This window comes from Microtus pennsylvanicus, chromosome 4 (genome assembly GCF_037038515.1).
Source record: "Microtus pennsylvanicus isolate mMicPen1 chromosome 4, mMicPen1.hap1, whole genome shotgun sequence".
Classification (NCBI taxonomy): Eukaryota; Metazoa; Chordata; class Mammalia; order Rodentia; family Cricetidae; genus Microtus; species Microtus pennsylvanicus.
In genome coordinates this window covers 51107599-51132924 of record NC_134582.1, presented here as the reverse complement: position 1 = coordinate 51132924, position 25326 = coordinate 51107599, and the positions used below count along the sequence as shown (strand labels likewise).

The following is a 25326-nucleotide window of genomic DNA, read 5'->3' as shown; positions in this document are numbered from 1 at the left end:
GTAAGTATTGAGCAGGAGAGATCATAACTGACAGTTCTGATCTAATAGTGCATGGCTATAAATCAGATAATTTTATATCTCTGCAGGTACATTAATCTAAAATCCATTTAAGGCAGTAGGATTTTAATAATGATATACATATTAAATTTTTTTCCTAAGTGACTCTCTTTCTATATGTCTTTAAAACCTGTACTTTTTCACTATAGGGAAAAAAGCAAGGGATGAAATTTTTGAGATAGAAGAAAAATGAAAATCATATATATATAATCATAGCTTTGCTTGTTAAATTTCAACAGGTTATATCTGTGCTGGACAGAAGGTCATGTTCAGAGAGACATATTCATGAAGCTGAATTAACTACCAGTTCCAGCCAAAATGAAAAATATTGAATTTGACCATTCTCATCAACTTGAGTAATTGCAGGAATTTGACATTTAGCATAAACACCCAGTTCCACTATTTTGACTGAATTCATTAGACTGTTTAGTGAAATAATCTGATAATTTAGCCAAACTTGTATTACTCCATTTAATGAAAAATAATGGTCACTTCAGTTTCCTTTTAATAATTGCTAAAAGCAATTTCCATAAATATACATAATTTAACAAGACAAATATTGATACACGCATATGAAAACAGGGCAAAAGAGTAAGAAAAAGTATTAAAAGTCAAATTAAATCCCATAATGTTTTAAATGTAAAATGAGAGTAGATTAGAAATTTAGATCTAAACTTTTGACAGACAAGAATAATAGGACGACATGACTTGGCACATAGTTGTGTCTTTATGGAGACATTAAATGGTGGTGTAATGAAAACTAAATAGATCGAGTTCTAGAACGAATGAGAATTTTTATTTAAAAGAGAAACTAGCTGGCCAGCACTCATTAAGACTTTCTCCCTTATCTATCCCTTATAGATTAATACATAGTATTATTCAAGATGTTATCCATAGCTAATATATAGCCAAAACTTGTCACAGAAAATTACTGAAAATTTTATGTGTGGAAACATGTAATATAACATTAAGAACAAATAATTCCATAAAATATCAAGTGCAATAATAGCAGAAAAGATTGTTATTTGATGCCCAACTCTTTTATACAAACTATACTAAAATGCATACATGTCTGCACATAAAAATGCATACTTATTGCTATAACCTAAATCTTCACACCTTTTAAAGCATGCAAGTAGCAGATAAAGGCCTGTTAGTTAAGTCTCTAGGTTTCACTCTTTCCAAATGGTATTAACCCAGAGAGGGACATACTGTTGAAGAGAGTGGTGTCCATTTTCCATTTCTACCTTTCTGTCATGACAATAGCATCTTGCTGTACCACTCACTCCCTGACATAACTATCTCATCACAGGACAAACAAACATGCCTAAAAACCCTCCCAAATGAGCCAAAATAAATCTTCTCTTTAAAGTTTCTCATATCAAGTGTTTTGTGATGTAAGAGAAACATATTTGTCTATATGAATATATATATACGTTATAATTTCATATCAAACTTTTCTAGAAGCCATTATTATAGACTTTGTAAATGGCTCAAAAGTCTCAATGTAGTTTATGGTAGTGCATATAATAAAAGATCTCTTAAATGCAGAGGTAATAAACTAAAGACTAGATAAATTTTTATAAATATCATTTTTTCTAATAAAATCTATCAAGAACAAAATTAAATTTGAGATATATTTTAAAAATTAAATAAATACACTTGTGTTACCCTTTATACATTTTTACTTTTTATTTTATTTGAAAATTATAGTCATTGTCTTCAAGTTAGGTTTTTTTTGTTAAAAATAGGGTTTTTTTTAAAATTCAATATACTCTGATTATAGGCTTCCCTCTCCAAACTTTTCTGAGATCCTCTGCATTTTCCCCAACCACCCATATCCACACACTTTTATTCTCTTTCTCATCAGGGTACAAACAGGTATATATAATATAATATAATTTAAAAAATAAAAACAAACAAACAAAAATAGGATGAGACAAACAGAAGAGCAAAGGAAAAGGCTCAAGAAACACATATTGACAGAGTCACTCATTTGTACACAGAAAAATTCCATATAACACAAAAACAGAACCTATAATACATACACAAAGACTTTTAAGTCAGAAAGAGAGAGAGAGAGAGAGAGAGAAGGAAGGAGGGAGGGAGGGAGGAAAGGAAGGAAGGAAGGAAGGAAGGAAGGAAGGAAGGAAGGAAGGAAGGAAGGAAAGAAAGAAAGAAAGAAGGGAAGGAAAATAAAAAATGCCCTGACAAAACATTATGAGACAAAACCCTCTAAATATGCCATTGAGTATATTTTGTGTTGGCAATCAGCTGCTGGGCTTGGGGACCTACTCTTAAAAGTATTTTGTATACCCAGTGAGACGGTTGGAGTAAACTAATCTTTCATTTTCAAGTAGTTATCAATTGGAGATAGCATCTGGGGTGATGATGGGACCAGTATCCACCTCTGCATCTGACCTGTGCAGGCCCTGTGTATGCTGCTACCATCCCTGTAAGTTTGAATATTCATTGATCCTGCTGTGTTTAGAAAGCTTTGATTCCTAAGTGTTCTCTACCCCTTAAGCATCACAAAATATATACATATATAAAGGTTATATAAACAGAATCTCCAAATAACACAGGATATGGAGACCCAATTGGACATCACTTGTCACCAAACGAAGCCTCCAGTTCCAGGAATAGTTTACATCTAATCAAGATTTTGGCCAAAGAAGCACCATGGAAACCCCCAAATAACCCAGGCTATTGCCCAAGTTATTGGTTGCTCTCCACAAACTGATGGTAAGGCCCAATTGCTTAAGACAATACTAAGACAATACCTCATTGAACATAGCAAAGTCAAGCTGATGCCTACATACAGCTTTCGGCCTTACTGACTAGTGTCACCGTTACAGAACACTGCATACTACAAGAGGAGAAAGTCCACAAACACAGTCACAAACTTTGATCTACAGTGATGACCAGCCTGCAAGATATGCTAGTACAATGGTAGCAAGAAGGCTTTGGGAGTAACCAACCAGTATCTTATTGGATTTAAGGCCCACTCCATGAGATCCATCGCCACCACTGCTTGGGTGGTCAAAAACCTGAGATCAGATAGGCCATGAACCTGGGCCTTTAGCAGAACACAGCAATAAAATGGCTACTGAAGACATTCTACTATACTCATAGATGAGTGCCTTGCTCAGCCATCATCAGAGATGCTTTCTCCTGCAGCAGATGGCAACAAATACAGAGACCCACAGCTGGACAACGTGAGGAGAATGAGAGACCTCTGAACACTCAGTATGAAAAGGGATGGATGTCTCTATCAATCCCCTGCCTCCAGACCTCGGGGAACCCTGTGGCAGGGAAGGCAGAAAGTTATAGGGGGGAAGTGAGAAAGAGGATAAGACACAATGGAAGTTAGATGTAAGACGTGAACAAACAATTCAGAGAGGAGAAAATGGAAATATGCACGTGAGGGATTTGACCATTAATCCAAAAATGTAAAATGAAAATCAGAGTGAGATGCATTTCATCCACCATAGATTGAGAAAAAAAGAGAAAAAGCTTGACAATGATACATGTCAGAAGGGGGTAAATTCATAAAACCATGAGACAGACCTGAAAATGTTAAGGCCTTAGAATTAAGTAATCTAACTAATACAAAGCAGGGTGTTTAACTATTTACTATATTCCATGTGCATCCTGAATTCCCAAATAGATTATGGACTATTTAGTGGAATTATCATCAAAATATTAGTCATTCTTCTAAAATTTACTGAGTAACTAATAGAATGTATCATACTAAGCAGCTCTGGTCACCAAGATGAGTAAGTTATCAACTTTCCCAGCATACTTTTCAACCCATCCACCCCCCTTTAAAGTGGCAGTTTTGGTGTTAAGTGAGCTGACATGAAATCTGAAAGACAGTGAGTGGTCAAAACTGTCATGAAGTTAAACTTAAATCTTGATAGTGTTTTGAAAGGGGACTCCAATCAATGCCAAGGAAAAGGGTCTGGAAACAGCACAACATTTTTATCCTGACCTGCAGCATAAGACAAGTGACTCCCTGCCCACCCACTCAAGAGAAGAGGGCTTATTATTTCCCTCATGTTCTCTTAGAACCAAATTGGTATTCCATTAGTGAGATTAGCATCCCTTTTGGAAACTGTTGGAGGAATACTCTGGAAATGGCTGTTAAAGACAGACTAGTCATACATGGTTCATTCCTCAGAGGTCTAATTCCATTTCTTTTTAAGCAAAATTACTCAAGTGTGTTAGAGAGTAAACAGGACTGTGGTCTGAGGAAGGCCTCCCTTTCTACTTTGCTTTTGGTTTACTATTTATTTCTGCCATTGTCACAGCTCATACAGAATCTGATCATCAAAAACCAAATGTCTGTGTCTTGTAAAACATTCTTTTTAAAATTACAATTACAAAAATAAAAGCAATATTGTATCTGTGGAACATTTATATTTTCATATGCATTCTACACTTTTTAACTTAGGAATACACATTTTATGCACCCGTATAGAAATGTATCTTGAGAGCTTGTTTGGAGGTCCTAGCAGGGAGCACAGCCACTTGTATACACTTGACCAAAGACCTGTCCCTCTCTATTAGGAGAAGGTTGTCCTCTATTCAGAGCACACAGCTTAGGGAGGGATGCACTTGGAATGCTGAGGGAGGAAGGGGGCACCTGCCCAGCCAGCCAGAACAGCCAAATCAGCCCTGGTGATCAATGGGGTGACAGATACTTCAGCCAGATATACCGCCCTCACATCCAGCAGATGCAGAGAGAACCACAGTGGAGCATTGGGCTGAGCTCCCAAAGTCCAGTCTAAGAGAAGGAGGAATAAGAATATGAGCAAAGAATCAAAACCTTAATGGTGATACCTACTGAACCAGCTTACCTGAGCTAATGGAAGCCTTTTAACATCAGCCTGACAGTGAGCACCAAACTAGGCCCTCTGAATGTGGGTGACAGTTGTATGGCTGGGGCAGACTATGGGCCATTGGCAGTGAGACCAGGATTTATCCCTACTGCTTGTTCTGGCTTTTTGGAACCCATTCACTCTGGAAAGATACGTAGGTCAGCCTAAATATGGTGTGGAGTGCCTTGGTCCTCCCTCAAAATGACGTGCTAGACTTTGTGGATACCCATGGGAAGTCTTACCCTCTCTGAGGAGTGAATGGGGGTGGAATGGGGGGGGTGAGGGGTAAGATGGAGGGAAGTTGGGAAAGGAGTGGGAAATGGATTTGGCATGTAAAATGAGAAAAGATAGTTTAAAAAATAAATCAAAATAAAATTTGAAAACTATCAGCAAAACAGAAATGTATCTTATGAAATCTGTGATTTTTCTCTCTCTCTCTGAAGTTGTGTGCTCTGCAGGGCACGTGATGCCTGACTCATGTTGGGCTTGTCTCTTGAATCAGCACTGAATTTTCCTGCTATAAATAAGCAGCATGCAGGCAGTCAAACAGAGAAGCACACACACACACACACACACACACACACACACACACACACACACATGCATGCACACACATAGTACAGAATAACACAGCATAGAGAGCAGTGTGATTAAGACATACAAAAAGTTGTAAGACTAGGAGTAAGTATAAAAGAAATGAAAAGAACAAAAAATATAATCACTGACAATAATTTAGAGGTTTAAAAGACCAGAAGATGAATTTATGGTAAAATAAAAATGAAATCTTTCAGTACAAAATTAGATGGATTTAGGGATCAGTTAACTGTAAGTCCCGGTCTCTCGCCTCCATTTTTGGAGGCCCCGCCCCTGTGGCCGCCAAAACTTGACCCCTTCCCTGGGGAGTGTCAAGGCAGCCCGCCAAATCTTGACCACTCTCCCAGTCTATTTAAACTGCTCCCCAGAAAGCCCCTTCGTGGTCTCCCCTCACCCCAAGGTAGTCGCATTGGCGGCTTCCTGGTCCCCCTCAGGACCACCCAGGAGTACAGGAATCCCATTAAACCTGCATATTCTTTAATTCCACTTGTTGTGATTTGGCTTGATTGGGATTTTTGCGTTGGCAGAGAGCTCGCGTTAGGAAATATTCCTAACATTAACATAATTAAAAAGTAACCGAAATGAAGAGGATTAAGAATGAGATGACAGACAGGTAAGGAATGACTAGTCTCAAGAACTAGTCCAGACGTCCAGATTTTGTCCAGTTTTACCCTCCACAGCCCCACACCATGTGTTAGTCTCATGAATAGACACAAGGAATGCCATGTTTAAGTACCTTGACTCACTCAGCAAACGTTAAGGGCCAGACTTACAGAACCACAACCTGAAGTAGTGAGGTTCTAACACATGACTCATCAATTTCTAGATTGCAGAGCAAATTAGCCTTCCCAGTTAGATGCTTCCATAACTGTAGCTACTACTTGTAGGTATGTAGCAATTTGACCAGTGTCTTCTTTTTTTTTGGCTTCCATTATTTTATTAAACACTTATTTCTCTGCAGGTGCCTCTATCATTGCTCAGATTTCTTTTTTTTAAATTTATTTATTTATTAAGGATTTCTGCCTCCTCCCCGCCACTGCCTCCCATTTCCCTCCCCCTCCCCCAATCAAGTCCCTCTCCCTCATCTGCTCGAAGAGCAATCAGGGTTCCCTGACCTGTGGGAAGTCCAAGGACCACCCACCTCTATCCAGGTCTTGTAAGGTGAGCGTCCAAACTGCCTAGGCTCCCCCAAAGCCAGTATGTGCAGTAGGATCAAAAACCCACTGCCATTGTTCTTAAACTTAGGAGGAGGCATAACCCAAAATGATCTTGACAATGAGCAAAAGTCAACAGTGTCTAGACAAGCAATGCTGGGAATGAATTAAAATCACATGTGCAATGAATCTGGACTGTTTGTGCCTATGTTTACCCATGTTGGGTCTGTATCTTCACAGAAGCCTTGGTTCTGAACATACAACTGTGTGTTTTACACTGAGTGTCTTTATACCACCCAAAGCCAATGATCCCGTCCCAAATCATAGACACAAAGAGAATTATTGTGTATTTCCAATTACAGTGCTTTAATTGTACATACAAAATTCTCTGCTCTTATAGAAATGCAATAGTTTAATTGCAAAAAATAAACACAATTGTCTTTTATGCTCATTCTTTAGTATGTAAGTTATATTAGAATGTTTAATTTTGAAACTTTGTTTTTGAATTACTGACATGAGTTTGATAAAATTACTTAGTACTGTTGGCTCAGAAATACTAACAGTTTCTGAAATGGCCTTGACCGCAATTTTGACATGTTATATGTTATGTCAAGTGGCATAGTCAGCCTGATGATTAGAAAATCAAATAAAAATACTGATAACTTTTTTAAATGCACTTTATCTCAAGTATGAATTCCTGAATTAACACTCTGTGTTAAAATAATCAATTTCGCACATTTCATTAGCTTTTGGCTTTAATGAATGGTAAAAGAATATGTACAGTAAAGGTTTACTTTCTATTTAAAATTTTTTATATAATATATCTCAATCACATTCTTTTCCCCTCTCTAATTCCTCTCAAATCTTACTCACCTCCCTATACACCCACCATTATATCTATCTATCTATATCTGTCTCGCACACACAAAAAAACAAGAAAACAAAAAAATTAAAATTGAAACAAACTAAGAAAATCAGTAAGACAAGCAATGTCAAAAAAAAGCATACCAAAAACAGAGTATGTTTTGTGTTGATCAACTATTCTTGCCCTGGCATGTGGTAGGTATACCCAGTGACATTACGGAAGAAAACTGATTTTCTCTTTCCCGAAAGAATCTTGATTAGCTTCTCGATTAGCAGTGGGACTTTGTATTCACTTCCCCTTCTTATTAGAATTTTGCCTAGTGTGAATGTGTGCAGGTTTTGTAGGTGCTATAACAGTCTCCGTGAGTTCATTTGTGTATCATTCCTGTTATGTCTAGAAGATGCTATTTCCTTAGTTTTCAGCCACCTGTGGCTCTTACAATATTTATACCTCATCTTCCCCCTGGACAGTGAGGGGAGAAGTTTGACATATACATCCTACTTAGGACTGAGTACTCCAAAGTCTGTCACTATCTGCACAATGCCCAGGTGTTGCACCTTGTGCTAATTATGACCTACTGCAAGGAAAAAAAAAACTTCTCTAATGAGAGTTCAGTGATTCACTCATCTATGGGTCCAGCAAAATGCCATTAGAAATCATTTAATGCAATGCCCCTTTAGCAGAATAATAGTCATTTTCCTCTAGCCTCATGACCTGTCAACCCTCAAACTCTTGTAAAGGATTATTTTAAAATACATCTCTTTATGATTGATTGTTATTTGATTTTTGTAACTCCTGTTGTAAAGGGTTAAGCGTTTGTGTGTGCGTGCATACATGCATGTGTGTGGAATTGCATAGCATTGTGCCAGTGCCTGCAGAGATCCTTTGAGTCTGGAGTTATTAATTGTCTGATGTGAGTGCTTGTCCTGAACTCTGGTTCTCTGCAAAAGCCATAAATGCTCTTAAGTCCTCTCTTCTCTCCCATTTTTAATATATTATTTTACATACCAGTGTTTTCAGCATCTTGTAAAATTTTGTGAGGTGAAAGAGAATATGGATGGTAAAATAATGTAAGAATTTTCATGGCAGGATAGTCCATATGGCAATTCTTTTACTAATGGACATCCTTGGAAAGCAATGAATACTCTATGTCAGCGTCACCAAGTTGTTGAAAACTTTTTTCTAGACAAAGAGTCCGTGAGTTGCCCAGGGGGATTTCATAATCCCTGTTAAGGAATAAGATTCAGCTGGAACAAGATTCAGTTTTGCACCAGTTAAGATTGTGAACCCAGCTTACAAACATGATATACAATGCTGGAATTTGATAAACACAGAGAGCCAGAAACAAGGGTACACAGATAGCCCTGACCCAAATGAGACTTTGTCCTTCCATCTAACTGCCCTAAGTGTGAAAGGCAGAGATTCCGTAGGAATTTGAGGCAAGACCGTGGACAAACTCTAATCATCAGTAAGATCATCGTCATGGAATTGCTTGCCTGCCTTGGCACTTTACAGGAGGATGATGGCACTTTAAATGAATTCAAGTTCGCCACACTCTCTACTTAAAAGCAGAATTAGAGGGCACTAATTTTACTTCCTTACAGAAAGTAATTGGTAGAAATGGATGCTTCTTTCCATGGTATTCTAATTTAGTCGTCTAAATAAGGGCACAGGACAATGAGGGAGGAACTGAAAGTGCTTTTCCGTGTTGCCTAATGAAATTCAAGTGTACTGACCTTCTGACCATGATGTAGAAGTGTAATGATTTTAAAATTACTTTTGCCTGCTGAGTTGTATATTCTAGTCGGGGAGTAACTAATTATCATTTTAACTGAGCATATTATGTAAATAAGCATGCCTGCTAGTTTATCCCTATCTTGGTATATACTAAGAAAGCTTGGAGTATCTTCTCAAATGACATAAATTCAGTATCAGTGGTAAGGAACATCTTAGTGCTAAAACACTGTCTTCTGCATAAAGCTGTTTTGATATCTGGACAAGAAAATGCTCCTGGGAAAGAGTGACTTGAGAGATGACTGGAGCTTCCATTCTTTGCGTCTCCTAAGATCTCTCCTTTAAGTCAATAATATCCACTATTATTGTTGTGGGTTTCTTTTTTGCTGTTGTAGTTTTTTTTTTAACTAAATTCTACTAATCACTGGGACAGATTTGCCCTGTTAAGGAGAGTCTGTTGCATCAGTTCCTCTAACAGAAAGAATAAAGGGGTGTGAAGTGGGGGGCATAGAGACGGAGGCACTGGAGACACTAACTGACCACACCAGAGAGCAGAAATTATAATAGGTGTCAATGAGAGAAGAAAGAATTTTGAACCAGGAGAAGGAACGTTAATTAGGGTTATACTTGTATATAGCATGTCTTACTTTCCTAGTTATTATTGCAAGCACAGACTGTAGATATAGGAAACACAAACTAAATTATGTTCACGGAGGTTTTATCCTCTATTGCCTTCCATCCCCAGGTTCAAGTACGCATCCTTGTCAGGAATGCAATCTTATTGGTTAGCCTGTTCCTGCCCTGTCCTGCCTCATGTGTTTTCTGAAATGCTGTGACCCCTGGTGATTACCTGGTTTTGAGACCATTTACTTAAAGGAATGAACGTAAGTCCACATGTTTTCCTGCTGATCCTTAGCACATTGAGGCAAGGTCACACCCAAAGTTCATATCTTCTATTCTTGTCTTGACATTCCTTTCCTGAATTACAGGTAAAATCAAAGGAGAATATCTGGGGCGACATTATCATCTAAGAAACACATCTATAGGAAATGTTAAAAGTGGATAAAGAGAAAGAATGAGGCATCCAGAAAGAACAGTGAGGCGTTCCCATCATTAAAATCAACCCTTAATCATTCAGTCAACTATGAAGCTCAAGTCCGACACTAAGGCAACAACAGACAGCCATTGTTGATATGTGTAAATAAACTAATGTTTTCAGCTCATTTCCTGTTGTTATAACAAAATACCTGAACCTGGGTACTGATAGAGAGAAGAAGTTTATTTAGGTCACAGTTTTAGAAACCTAATACTGTTGTGCTAGCTAGCTCTTAGTGGGTTCTGATGATCACTGTTTGGTTACAACATACCTTTGGAAAGAGATCAGAATCAAAGCCAATGAAGACTGACAAGGTGAGATGCTGTGGGATATTTAACTATGTAAAGATGTGTTACATTTGTTTATACTTAGGAATATTACTTTAACTGTGTACAGATGTATTACCTTTGACTACCCTGCATCTATCAATGTAAGGACGTGTTACGTTTGTCTATGTTGCATTTGTTGAATTTCTGAAAAGATGTGTTGCTGTTTCACCTTCCCTGTCTAAGGGCACCTAAATGGGCTAATAAAGAGCTGAATGGCCAATAGCAAGGCAGACAATGGATAGGTGTGGTTGGCAGACAGAGAACAAACAGAAGAGAACCGGGAGAAGAAGAGAGGGGAGAAAGGGAGAAAAGAAAGGGAGATGTCAGCCAGCAAACTCAGACTAGCACATGCAGAAATAAACGTAAAAGGCCCTGAGGCAAAAGGCAGATAAAGGGAAGCAGGTTAAATCAAGTTAAAAGAGCCATCCAGAAATGAGCCTAAGTTAGGTGGAGCATTCATAACCAATAAGAAGTCTCCATGTCATGATTGGGGAGCTGATTGATGGCCCTAAAAAAGAAAGCCTGCTACAGTGAGACAAGCAGCCAGATGCCAGGCAAAGACCAGGCTCATGGATTTTGTCAAACTATTCTGGCAAAATTAGATCATTTCCGCATTTACCCTGCTCCACTGATCCGTTCCTAAGCCATGTCTCCCTTATCTACTTATTAACCTTAGTTTAGGCTTCTTAAAGGTTCTGTCACACCAACACTGCCACACACAGGGACAAGATTCCAGTACAGGAAACTGGTATGAATGAATTCAAACTCTATCCATGTTATAGCATCCCCACTTTAAAATTGTAAATGTCAACTTTGAAGTTGTAATGAAATAAACTGTCAGACCCTTCTCCATTCTACCCACCAAAAGATAAAAATAGACCTTCTTCTTCTTCTTCTTCAGTGATTTCTCCAATTATAATTCTCCAGTCACATGTTGATTAATAATCACTGCTAATAAACAGGACTGTTAAAGGTCACAAGTTTGAATGGTCCTTTAAAAGAAAAGATAATCCCAGTCCGTAACAGTATATGTATGTGTATCTTCTATATGCATATGGTATTTCATGTAACTTAAATAAGCATAAAAGTTTTATCTAAAATTATCCAGCCTGAATGTCAATTCACTTTCGTCAAAATTCCTATTATCTTAGTGTCAAATTAAAGTAAATGTGAGACATATTCAATATGTTCTCCTTGATTGACTGAGTCCAGGTAAGTCAATACAACTCAATTCAGTCAAGCAAATCTTTATTGAACATGAGCTGTGGGTCTGAAATCTTGGTAAACACTGAAAAGAAGAAATATAAGGGCACACACTCAATTGTTCTTTTTTAATCTAAGCATTCTCTAAGAAAAGGAGAATGGGAAGAGACCTTTTGTTCTTGCTGAAGGCTAGGCAGTTTAGCCATCAGCAATCTCTATATGTGATGAGGGCGCACAACTTATTCGGTAGCCGTTACCATACCATACTTTGCTCTTTCTTGGGGATTAGGAATGTATGAAAAACAAGCTCTGTGATCAAGAAAAGCCCAAGATGCACAGAATATCATTCATGATTTTGTCAAAGTTTCTTGATTTATTTGTTCACAGTACAGATAATGAAAAGTCTAGGTTGATATCTATTTTAGATATTATAGGGACTTGAACAGTGCCATAAATCTCTTGTAGCTTTATTTCTCCATCTAGAATTGGATTGGGAAAACAGGACAGTATATCTTATTTATAAAACAATAGTTTAATTGACACTGACTTGCCTAGATGACTAACTAACTAGATAGAATAGTGCCACCAATTGTGCAGTGGAAGGGCAGAACTGGAACTGGTTATCTCTCACACACACACACATGTACATGCACACATACATATATCATAGATTTAGTCAGTATTATGGTAGATTTTAAAAAACTACAAGCTGGGATATATGTATGCATCATTTTCTACTAATTGATAAAGGTATTAATTGGAATTATATCAATTAAAATATTTCTAAAACAATTATAATTTTTACATATATAAATTGTATAATGTGGAATAATAATTATTATCTTAAAGTGTCGCTCTCTAGGCCACCTTGAGTTCACTCAATCCTTTAGAATGTTCTTGACATGCTTGACATAAATTAGTTCCATAACAGACATTATTGTTAAGTTATCTAAGCACAAAACAAAATACTGAATTTTGCTGAATGAATGGGTGAAGCTGGAGTCCTCAGATCACCCTTACTCTACCACTGTAGGCAGGACAGGATCACTCTGCCCTAAGAATTATGCAGTTGTAACCTACAATGTTTCAGTTCAAGAAAATTTCACTTTTACACTTTCTTACTATGAATTTCAAGTCAAATGTGCCTGTAAATCCATCCTTTATGCTGGACACACTAAACACCTCTCAAAAGACAGATTTTCAAGTCTGTATTAGTACACTATAGTCATTTGATATACCTTTCTAGAAATTTCCACTCATACACTTTCATCAATATTTTCTATCCCAAATCCATATATACATATACATGTATGTATGCATGCATGTATATATATATATATATAATAAAGACTTTTGAAGAAGCACAAAGTAAGAATAGCAACTATGCATAGTAAAGATCAGTATTCCATAAGAAAGAAATAATTCATGAATAAGGCAGATCCAACTCTATAAACCATAAAGATTATACACCTTCAAGTTGAATGCAAATTAAAATGGAACTTTAGGGCCAGAAGTATGACCGATCAGACAAAAGTGCTTGCAGCCAAACTTGATGACAAGATTAATCTCTGGCACCCTCATAGTGGAAGAGGAGAGTCTACACCCCAAGTTGTGCTTTTATTTCTACAAACATGCATGCATTCATGAGTGGCACACACACACATGCAGAATAAATGAATGAATGATTGAATAAATAAATAAATAGAATTTAATGAAAAAGGAACTTTAAATTAGCACACCAACCAGATATAATGTATGTTTTTTGCTTAAGATGATGTGTTTAAATAAAATGTATAAATTTATATTTGGGCAAAATAGAGTCATTTTCTTATTTTTGATAATAATGCATTAACTTATAGCAAAAGAATGCCAGTCATGTCACACTTTAAGAATTTATTTTTCTACTTTATAAATTGGTGGAAAATGGGCTGGAGAAATGGCTCAGAGGTTAAGAGCATTACCTGCTCTTCCAAAGGTCCTGAGTTCGATTCCCAGCAACCACATGGTGGCTCAAACCATCTGCAATGGGGTCTGGTGCCCTCTTCTGGCCTGCAGGCATACATACAGACAATATTGTATACATAATAAATAAATATTTAAAAAAGATAAATTGGTGGAAAACTACATTAAGTGTCCTTTCTAGGTCCCTTATTTTTTATTTAAAATTTCTTTTCTTTATTTGAAATTTTAAGGCATAAATGAAATTACATAATAAGAATCACATAAGTTTGGGAAAAATAAAGTAAACCAAAGGAAAATTAGAGCTACTTAGTTCAATAACCATTACACACAAGAAACTGAATGAAATATATACCTGTCATTTACAGAGAGAAAAACACTGTAGTAATTCTCTCTCTCTCTCTCTCTCTCTCTCTCTCTCTCTCTCTCTCTCTGTGTGTGTGTGTGTGTGTGTGTGTGTGTGTGTGTGTGTGTGTGTGTGTGTGTGTGTGTGTGTTATAAACAGAGGCACCTTAGATAATATGGCAACTCCAAAGCCTGACATTGACTAGTAACTTGTTCTCTGTGGTGCTGAGAGACCTGGGTGATTCTACCAAATGCCGTTCTGGATCATCATTCCATGGTGTTGCCTTTTGTTTTGCATAGTTTGATTACTTTTCACTTCTTCAAGCTGATTAGAATATTCCCAGTGAGTAGATTTCTCCACTACATCCTTGTCTTTTTCCTGTGATTTTATAGGACAATAATCATTAAGTTCTCAGAATTAGTCTTATCATTTATTCTCTTTAGAAATATTTTCCAAAAAAATGTATTCTGTAATAACATTTGTGGGTTCATTAAATGGCTAACACCCTGCAGGAGTTGTTAAATCAGTTTGTGGAAGTTCCTCTTTTCTATTATTTTTAATGTTAATGATGCTGCGAACACACTAGAAAATGTGTTATATAGAACCCACCTCTGATTCACATTGGAGGTAGAGATTATATCTAGAGAGGAGAAAACTGAAATACAATAAGTTGAATAATTTGCTTCACACAGGTTCTCAGAGGCAGTGGCTGTGCACAACTGTGAAAGATCTTTATCGCAGATCAAAGACCCTTTTCTTCATACTGCATTGGCTTTCACTTTCCTAAGTTTATAATATCATTTAGAATAATTAGAATTCAAAAGCAAAAACCTATCCATTTATTTCAATACCTTAGAATGCAAGAGTTCTGATAAAGCCTTCCAGAACCCGCATTAGCTGTTATTTATAACAGAAGAAAAAATGAACGTGAAGAATGACTACATGTAATATTGTGACTGACAAACACATGGGAAAGAGTTACTTCATGTGTTTTGCCTGAGGAGTAACTTCCCATAAAACCTGGGTCGAAACAGATGAGTCCTGGAGCTATCGCAAGTGAGTCATGACAAACAGAATCTCAGCAAGAAAACATTAGAAATCTTCTCTCGTCCCAAACCAATTTCTTCTTACATGCTGGAAAATGATCAAAATACAAATAAACCAAATTAACAAAAGTCAAAAGAGGGCCAGGCTCATGTCTTACTGCCGCTGACCCCCATTAGGGGGTTATTCCTTCAGGATCAATACCATTAATGCCTGACTGTGGAGACCCGGCAATCAATGGAAAGTGATAAAGGAAACAGAATCAATAAGCATTAGAAAGACAACAGAGAGTGAAAAAAGACAAATCCAGGAAGAATGCTGTGTAGGACTTTGCCAGAATGAGGGGCAAGGCATGGCTTGCAAGTTACTTCTGCCTCACTTATCTAAATTGTTTCTTCCAACTGGAAAAGCTAATGTTGGATGCAATTAATATTAAGTGCAGCTGGAAGAATCATAGTACAACTGGGGAACCTGATTAACTTCAAATTTCCTTTAAAAAGCCCACAATTTGAAGGAATCCTTAGCATCAGCTTAGAAAGCACTGAGTTTGTATTGGTCTTATAAAATGGAAGTTCCCTTAGGAGGCTAAGGGATCAAGTCATTATAATATCTGTGGCATGGCATCTATCATTTATCAATTAATTATGTTGGAGATACTCTTGAGAACATACAATATCTAGGGCAAAGAGATTGAACATACAAACAGGCAGCAGGCAGACCACACACAAATATAACTACTTCACACCTCAAGAAATCATACCCAGAAACAAGATGCTTATCTGCAATACCACTTTAGTAATCTGGTTTGTTAAAAAAGCAGACTCTAGGAAATCAGACTCTTTGGCTTCTATCTCCAATAACAATCCACAAAGGCAACAATGTTCAGCCCAAAATGAACAAGGCTGTAATAAGGAGGCTGCTTGTTCATTCCTGACTGCTCAGCCCTGAAATAATCACACAGAAACTGTATTAATTAAATCACTGCTTGGTGCATTAGCTCTAACTTCTTATTGGCTATCTCTTATAAATCAATTTAACCCATTTATATTAATCTGTGTATTGCCACGTGGCTGTGGCTTACTGGCTAAAGTTTCCAGTGTCTGTCTGCAGTGACTTCATGGCTTCTCTCTGACTCCATCCTTCTTTTTCCCAGCATTCAGTTCTGTCTTCCCCACCTACCTAAATTCTGCCATACTTAAGGTCTAAAGCAGTTTCTTTATTTATTAATGGTAATCACAGCATACAGAGGGAAATCCCACATCATCTCCCCTTTCCTGTTTAAATAAAAAAGGTTTTAAATTTAGCATGGTAAAATCACATATAACAAAAAGGTTATCAAGCAAGAATTACAGTTACAATATTGCTATTTACTTTATCTTTTATCATAACTAAGGAAAAGTATAACTATAACTATCTATCTATTCTTCAACTCCATCAAAGACCCCAGGAAGATATAATACTACCTAAGTAAACTGTAAGTGCATTGTACACAACTTCCAAAACTCAAGAATTGACAGAAACATCTCACTGCCTGGACAGTCACCCAAAGTTCTTCTGTTCCATTGGGGCCACCATCTTCAGCCTACAGGCCCATAGTACCCAGCAGACTTTTTCCACGAAGCAGGAAATTTCAAAGACAGTTCTGCCTATACTAGCAGTTTGCCAGTGTGTCCTACAGAATGTCTAGCATACTCTTTCATGAAGCAGGAACCCTGAAGGATCATCTCACCTTTAGACAAGTTCAGCAGTCATTTCTCTATGAGTCCTGCATGTCTAGTTTATCAATCAGTCTAGGCAAGAACATTTCTTGCCAAATGGTCAACCAACTCCATAAGAAGCCTCTTCAATGCCCATCTTCCTCTTGAAGTAGATTGGTGCTGCCAGGAGCAGATGTGTCTTATTGTCATAAAAATTCCTAAGTTCTTAAACATTTTAAATGCCATATTCTGAACGTCTCTGAAAGATCTGAAATATATCTCTATCACATGAAATATATCTCTATACATCTAGAATATCTAACTAACATGACTACAATCTCGACAATTATATATGACTATATATTAACGTATATTTTTAATTATATATAACATCTTTAAATAAACTACACAAACACAATATGTTAGTCAAGGCCAGAAATATATGTATACAATATAACAAAGTTTACCTGATATTTGTATCAATAACCCAAGATCCATAACAGTGCAAATTATTCATTTCTATAGCATATCCCCCTTTAAATGTAAACAACCAATCATAAACAATATTTGGGAATATGGGCATAGTTCTGTTCATTCTGCTTCCTGTTCTTTTTTGGGCTAAGTATTTTCTTCTTGGGAGTGTTCACAGCAACCTTTTGGGGGATCTTGGTCCATCCAATCATATTAGCCTAGAGTCAATCCACAGGTTCTCATCCTGTGTGGAAACAAAAGAACTTCTTTTCCAAAGCCACACATCCTTAGATTCAAATTTTGAATTCAAGATACCTTTGAAATATACATGTTGGCTTAGCTTAGCAGTCCCCAGAATCAAATGTCTCTCTGCAGTCAAAAAATTAAAAGATAACACAATAATATACATAATCCATATTCTTTATGAATTTTCCATTTTTACATGGCTTGTTTTACTCTATTACTTTTTCTACAAGTTTAATATTTATTGTATTATCTTTACTACTTTAATCTATGACTTCTATACTCTGTTTCTTTACAGATTTTATTTCTTAAAAAACCAATTACCTCTTTTTATAGCTCTCTGTACTCTTTTTCTTCTCTCTCCCAAGCCTACATTCATTTATCCAACATTGTGACCCATTTGGAGGTCTTTAATGTCTGAATCTGTCCTATTGTCTATTTGTAATTTTTACTGCCCAGGAGAGCTTCTTAAAATGCTAAGTGCTTCTTAAAATGCAAGCTGTGCCATTACTAGAGTATATATGAAATTTTTACTTGCCCCGCCACCCAGTCCAACATGGTAGAGCTGCTTGCGCCTCTGAGAGCCATGCACACAGCCACATTCTCAGGAACACAGCCAATCCATGCCACCATGAAGCAAGCTACAGCAGTCTTCTCACAAACCCCATCCAAATATTCAGTCTCCTTGAAGAGTCAGAGGTCACGTTGGCAGCATGGCCCAGAGAGCCTGCATTTCAAAACTGTGGCTTCTTTTCTGCTATGGCTGAATCAGAAAAACCTCTTTTAAAGGAGCCACAGCATGCCACCAGCAAGCAAAGCCCATCTAGTGGAAAGAATATAGGGCTTTATTAAACTGTCTTGGAAATAAAATAAAATAGCTTTCAGTCTTCCATTACCAATGATTGTCATTCTGTATTAAAAATATATCAACTATGTAGTCAGAACAGAAGACTGGAGAGAAATCCTTTTTAATTTCTTTGCTTGGTTTTCAGGTTTTAACTGTTATGTTTGTAGGTCTGAGGCCTCTATTTTGCTGGCCATTAATGAGGGGCAGTTCTCTGCTTCAGAAGTCAATCCATATGCGTTCTGAAGGGCACTTCCATCTCAAGAATAGCAATACTTCTGGTCCTTCAATGTCTTTTCCTTCTGCCAGTACTAACACGAAAGTGCTTTAGGGCTTATGAAGTAGATTGGGCCCAACACAATGAGGTCCCTTTTGAAAAGTACTGTGACAACATTGGGGAACCATACCAATTTCATGATTAATTAAACTCAGGAGGAGTGGCCATGTAAAACAAAGACTCTGCAGCATCCTAGTATACAGCATTCTTCTCTTCCTAGAAATGCCTAATGCATACTGTCTACTTTTTGTGTATTGTGCAAAATTTTAATACTTCTACAAACTCTGTGTTATCATATATATATGAAATATTGCCATGGAGTTTTTTTCTCTAAGTAGAAGGACCAAATTTATTCTACGAGTAGAATGAATAAAAATGAACCCAATGAAGTTTGATAATATAAAAAATGCTATTTTATATCTAAAAAATGATAATGGCATAAGAACTTTGTGGAAAAGTGTATTTGCATATATTTGTATAACAAAATATGTGTTTGTTAAATATAAACATATACAGAGGTAAATAAAAACCAATATCATGGGTTTAAGAGCATCAGAGTGTTACAGAGCTATTAAAGAATTAGAATTGAAAATATGAAAATACAGGGTTATTGCCTAAAATTCGGTACTACTTTCCCTTGGCATAGTATGCCCTGATTCTGAAAACATGGGGAAGAGTTTATAAAGGTGAAAAGAAATTCCCTTGTCATCTAAAAGATGCAGAGACGAATATAAGATTCTCGGGACTTCTAAAGACGGGCCTGGGAAACCCATATTCTGTGGAATGAAACACTGAAAATCTCCACAACAGGGAAAACTGAGAATTCATCTGTATCTTACAAATTCCAACACAATATTAACTTAATGGTGTTTTGTAGGCATTTTGTCTCATATTGGTTTGTTTGAGCATTTTCTTTCCTATTGGTCTTTTGCTTAGATATTGAAGTTTCTAATTTTGTGTTTTAGTGTGTGTGCGCATGTGTGTATGTGTTTCTTTTGTTTTTGGTTAGTTTGTCTTAAAATCAGACTTGTTTGGGGTCATTTTGTTTGTTTCGTTTGCCTGTTTGTTATATAAAGTGAAAGAGAAAGACAAGAACATGAAGTAGATGGAATAGGGAAATGGGAAGGTTCTGAAAAGGGTATAGGGAAAAGAAGCAAATGATCAGAATATATTGTATGAAAAAATGTGTTTAAAATAGAAATGTATTTTTTGAGATGTGTTGAACCGAGATTCAAATAGTTTTAAGTATGAAAACTGAACTAAAGCTGCTCCAAAATGATCATGATTTTTTTTCTCTACCCAGAAAAAATTATGTAAAGTTTGGTAAATAGGAAAATATCATAATAAATTTTTTCTGATATTTATATATATATTTTTATAGTCACATGATAATGAACAAAAGCAAGAAGAATATGATTAATACATTAAGAAGTTAGACAAAAGCCAGGCATGGTAATGTGTGTCTTTAATCCCAATTTTTGGAGAGAGAAGCAAATGAAACTCTTCTGAGTTCAAAGCTAGCCTATTCTAAATAGCAAGTTCCAAGACTATACAGAGAACCCCTATCTAAAGGGGGGGGTAGGCAAAATTGAGAACATAAAATCCAGAAAAGAATGCTATTTTTAAATTATAATTGAAAATATAATCTAAAACCCAAAGGATACTTTACATAATAGGAGAAATATACTTCAAATATGGATAATCTTAATAGTGTAGCTTTATAGCCTGACATCACTAGCAAAGAGAGCTCAGTAAGTCCACAATCATAATAGGCGTTGTATATACTACTCTTACCATGTTCTAGGTAAGATGGCAAATACATAAATAAAATATAGACAGACTTAAAGAGTATTAGTCAAAGATTTGAACTAATTGGTATATATAACTTTGCATTTGGTAACTATAGAATATGCATTTCTAAATATACATGAAACAGAAGTATAGACCATAAGTTTGTATGCTCCAAACTTCATATCAATCTATAATCATGCAATTAAACTAGTGGTCATCACAAGCAAAAGTAAATTGTTAAATCATATTGTAACAATTTTTCAAACACATAGCCAAATAATGAAGAGAATATTGCAATAGAATTAAGAAAAGACTTTAAGATAAAAAAATGTTTTAAGATTTCTCATGCACAGCTAAAGATGAGCCCAGAGGGAAATTTAAAACTTTATCTTTTTATGTATATATGAGAAATAAGCTTTTTAAAAAGGAAATTTAGTTAAATATTCATTTTAAGAAATTAGTCTTAAGGAACAAAACCCCCAAAGTAGTAGGTGTACATATAGAAAAGAAATTACAAACATAAGAGCAAAAGAATTATCGAATAAAAAATAAAGCCCAGAAGAAAAACTATGGAGAAAACTGGTAAAAACCGATCAGCTCCTGGACATATTGAAAAAGAAGAGATAAAATGAAGGGGAAAGTAGGTCGTGATATCACCCCAGTTAGGGACAGGACAATAGGTAGGAGTTCTCCCTGACAATAGACATAGTTATAAAAACATACAATTATTTTACTTTTATAAAGCTGTCCATAATCAATAACTTTTATCAAAATGAGTATTTTTGTCAGCACAATTTTCACAACTCTGTTGACTTGCACTAAGTATATGAGGTTTTATACTAAAACCTAACTGGAGTTGTACAGAAAAATGCAAACTATCCCTCCAAACACAAATATTGAAACTTTAAATAAGAGCTTAAAACATATAAAAGAACAATGCATCACAAGCTGAAATTTCTTTGAGTCAAAGCGGATCGCAATTGTAAAGTCAGCCATTCTGAATTAAGGTTCTAAGTTTATTTCTTTTCCATACCTCAAATATTCTAAGTAGATATTGTGATGTGGTGGCCCAGTGCTCAGTCATAGTGACAAAAAAATCAGAGCTGTATTTTACTCCTTCCAAGGCTCAGTGAAAATTACAAGAAGGGAGATGGAAACAGTGTTTTGCCTAATTAATTTTACTTCTGCTTTTTAGGAAAACATAATTTGTGCGTTGTGTGTCTCCCAGTCTCATACCACACATGAGTAAGCCTCGCAGGATGAGTAATGTGGTATGAATCCATTCAGTGCCTCAAAGGGATATTTGGCAAAGGTAATTCCTTGGATTTCTCTCCCCCTCCACTCCTCTATGTTTGATTTGCTATCAAAACAATCAGGTAACATCTGGCTAGGACATTCAAAATGCCTCCAATTTTGAATCATTCTGCCCTAGAGTAAGGCTATCCATCACTCATTTCCACCATTACCCACATTATCTCAATTGCTAGACTGTGTTTATGCAGAGTTAATGGACTGTGTAGCAAGGGATAAGGTTGGTCTGGATGTGAAACTAGTGCAGACTGTATTTGATGACTGTAATAGCAGCCTTTATGCATGAATTCCTTTGACATGTCAAGTAGAATCACTAGCAATGATCCCTAGGAGATCGATTTCAAATGTGGTGATGATCATTGAGAATGGGCAAAAATAATTATATCTTCATTTTCTAACAAAATTCCAATGCGTCTAGAAGTTGAAGGTGCCAGCATAAACATGGAAAAAATTCTCTTAGAAAAAAACTCAAACATTTACCTGGATTTTCTACAGCATTTCATGAAAATCAACTAATACCATCACCTTGATGACAAGGTTTAGATACATTTCCAAGATGACTTCACATCTCCTGTATCCATATTGAGTGTCTCCTTCCTCTTCTGACACCCAGTGATCTCATTTATCTCTGAGGGGATTGCCATGGCAACACAGTAGGATTTTGCCCTATTTCGCTCTGTCACCACTTATTCCTTATTTTCTTGACAACTGTGTGTTTTGCAGAAGTTGAGAATCAGGTGTTTCAGCTTCTTATTCCCTCTACACTATCTATGATAGTAGTGTTGTAGACATCGTACTTCAGCAAGGGAATGAAGAAAATAAGAAATTAATGGATGGATTAATTAATTAATTAATGTATAAACAAACTAATTGGTAGTACCAGTGACTAAGTCAAACTTTATCTAATATTGATATATAGAGTTCACGGTTGTATTCAGGCTGATCAAAATTCTATTCGAATAATACTGCTGCTACTCAGGAGTCCCACAACTGAGGTGTGTTTCTCTATTCTACTCTTGGAAAACCACTAGATTTTTTTGTTTGTAGTTTGCTACCAATAAATTTAATCTTCTTCTTTCTCTCATTGTCACAAAGACTGATATGAACTGGAGTTTTATTACATTCATTTGTTATCTGATTTCATGCATATATGATGTCTTCTGACTATTCTGAGCCTCATCCACATCAAACCTGTTGCTTCCCCCCGGATCCTTTTCCCACATTGATGTGCTTTTGTTGTGTTTTTTGATCCAGTGAGTTTAGACAGGGTTGTCTGTTTGATTGTGTCTTTGGAACTATTCCTTTGAGTTTGGTGAGCTTACTGGAGTGTACACAAGGAAAGACAATGATCTCCCCCTTTTCCAGAATCCTTTCGTAACCAGTAGTTCAGCAGTGAAGGGTAGGACTTCATGGGCTTCCCTACCATGACTCACTGCTTGTAGAGGCAGCCAGGTTAAGCTGGTGCTGGTAGCTGCAGCTATGAGAACATGAGTGCAGTGCCTGTGTGTTGTCCACAACATGACACATTACAACCCTTCTTTTTATCTTCAGCTGGTACATTCTTTATACTCCTTCCTCTGTGAAACTTCCTTCTGCCTTATAGTGGCTATTATTCCTAATATTCACTGATATTTCATCTTGAAAATAAGCCAAGATTATACTTTAAAATCTTAATTTATCTGTAGGATTTTATAAGATCTGAATGCTATATAATAAAACAAAAAAAATCCATCAAATTAAAATCAAATAGTAGGGAGTCTCAGAAGTCATGTTCCTGAGTTCAGAGCTCAAGCATCCATATAAAAACCTAACTGAAAGACCTGAATCTATAATCACTTTACTGGGGAAGCCAAGACTGGCAAATTTTGGGAGCATAGCCTAATCAATGAGTGCCAGGTCCTGTGGTTAAACCTTTTCCCAAAAGAAAAAAAAATGTAGAAAGCAACTAAGGAAGACATAATATCATCTATCGATGACCTCCACTGGCACATGCATACTTGGACACATGAGCATATATTCTCACATACACATACAATAAACACAATATCCATACACACAAAACAGAGTTATTGATTCAGGAAAATAAGCACAATACTCTTGAGGACTCTTGTTAGGGTTTTGCATCAACTTGAAATTCATTTTTGATATTTGTTCATGTTTGCTCAAAGTTAGCTAGCTGTACCTTCACTAATACTATACTAAAGATCAAGGTATATCTTCCTGCTATGTCAATTGAGAGTATTTAAAGGATGGATATTGGGCTACCATACTTCATACTGCTTTAAGAACATGTGAACCTGGACATTTACAAGTCAGATTCTGTTCTGGTCACTGTACTAAATGTGTACAGTCCAAATACAGAAATTGAATCCATAATTTAGAATACATTCACAAAATCTCTATTCTCCAAGTTTTATTGTTTACCCATGAGTGTTCACACTTTTCACTTTTGCATGTTTAAAAAAAAATGAAGCAAAAAGGAAACCTAGAAGCTTCATCTGTGACATTGTATTTTCGTCTTCTGTCCTCAGATTTTGAGTTGTTATTATCATTTTAATTCTTGTTCTATAGCAGAATTTCAGAGCCCTTAAAGACACCCTCTTGCAGATCTCCTCTCACTGCTGAGACTATTTTAGTATTCTTTACTTGTTCAACAATTATCCAGAGCATTTATAGCACATTCTGGTTCTCTGAAAATGCAACAAGAATAAGACTAGGCCATGGAAGAGCACAAGGAGTTGCTGGTTGCTACTGAAGATGAGGGATATGTCTCAGGGGGATAGCCACCCTTTGGTTGCCATTGCAAAAGTAAAAAACTCATCTTTGTTTATACAACCAACCCTCATGAAAGATGATAGATTTTTAAAAAACCATGAAAATAGGAGAAGAACATGTTGGGGAGAAAAATGGGTTCTATGAGTGTGAAAGAAAGATAAGAGAGGATAAGGGGGGGGGTCAATATAAACTAATTTTATGTGCATGCGTGTGCATGTGTGTGAGTAAATGGGACAGTATTAAAAATAAGAAAAATATAAAATCCTGAAAATTATTTGCCTAAAACCTTTATTACAATAAGCATATGATACATATAATAAACAACTTAAAAGTTAAAGATATTGTAGAATTATGACAAAAGAAAAATAATAGTTAAAATACTATCAAACTTCTCAAAGACCTTGAACTGAGACCACCGTGAGGGACTGATTGTAGCTTTTTATTAAACTCTGCACCTTCTGTTGTCGATGCAAGTTTCTACATACATTTCCTTCAGTAGGTTTCCTTTCGTCTTAGCAGCCACCGTGCATTCAAGTTACATTGGAGACCAAAATAAACTTAGCTTTCCCTGAATTATGATGATCAGACATACTTCCAAATCTTTGAGACCAAGCATACTGTCTTTGTCAATGTTTTATTGCTGTGAAGAGACA

At 36.3% G+C, this 25326-nt stretch overlaps 1 protein-coding gene across 3 annotated transcripts in view; it reads right to left on the bottom strand.

Annotated features, from left to right (window-relative positions):
* Rit2 (Ras like without CAAX 2) overlaps nt 1-25326 on the bottom strand; it is a 278580-nt gene that overhangs the window by 63716 nt on the left and 189538 nt on the right. The window contains exon 5 of one of the 3 annotated variants that reach the window (XM_075969091.1): nt 13877-13964. The exons of the other annotated variants lie outside the window; for them this stretch is intronic. Within the exon in view, the coding sequence (XP_075825206.1) occupies nt 13926-13964 (39 nt within the window). The 3' untranslated portion in view covers nt 13877-13925. The remainder of the gene's footprint in view (nt 1-13876; nt 13965-25326) is intronic. 3 annotated transcript variants of the gene reach the window in all.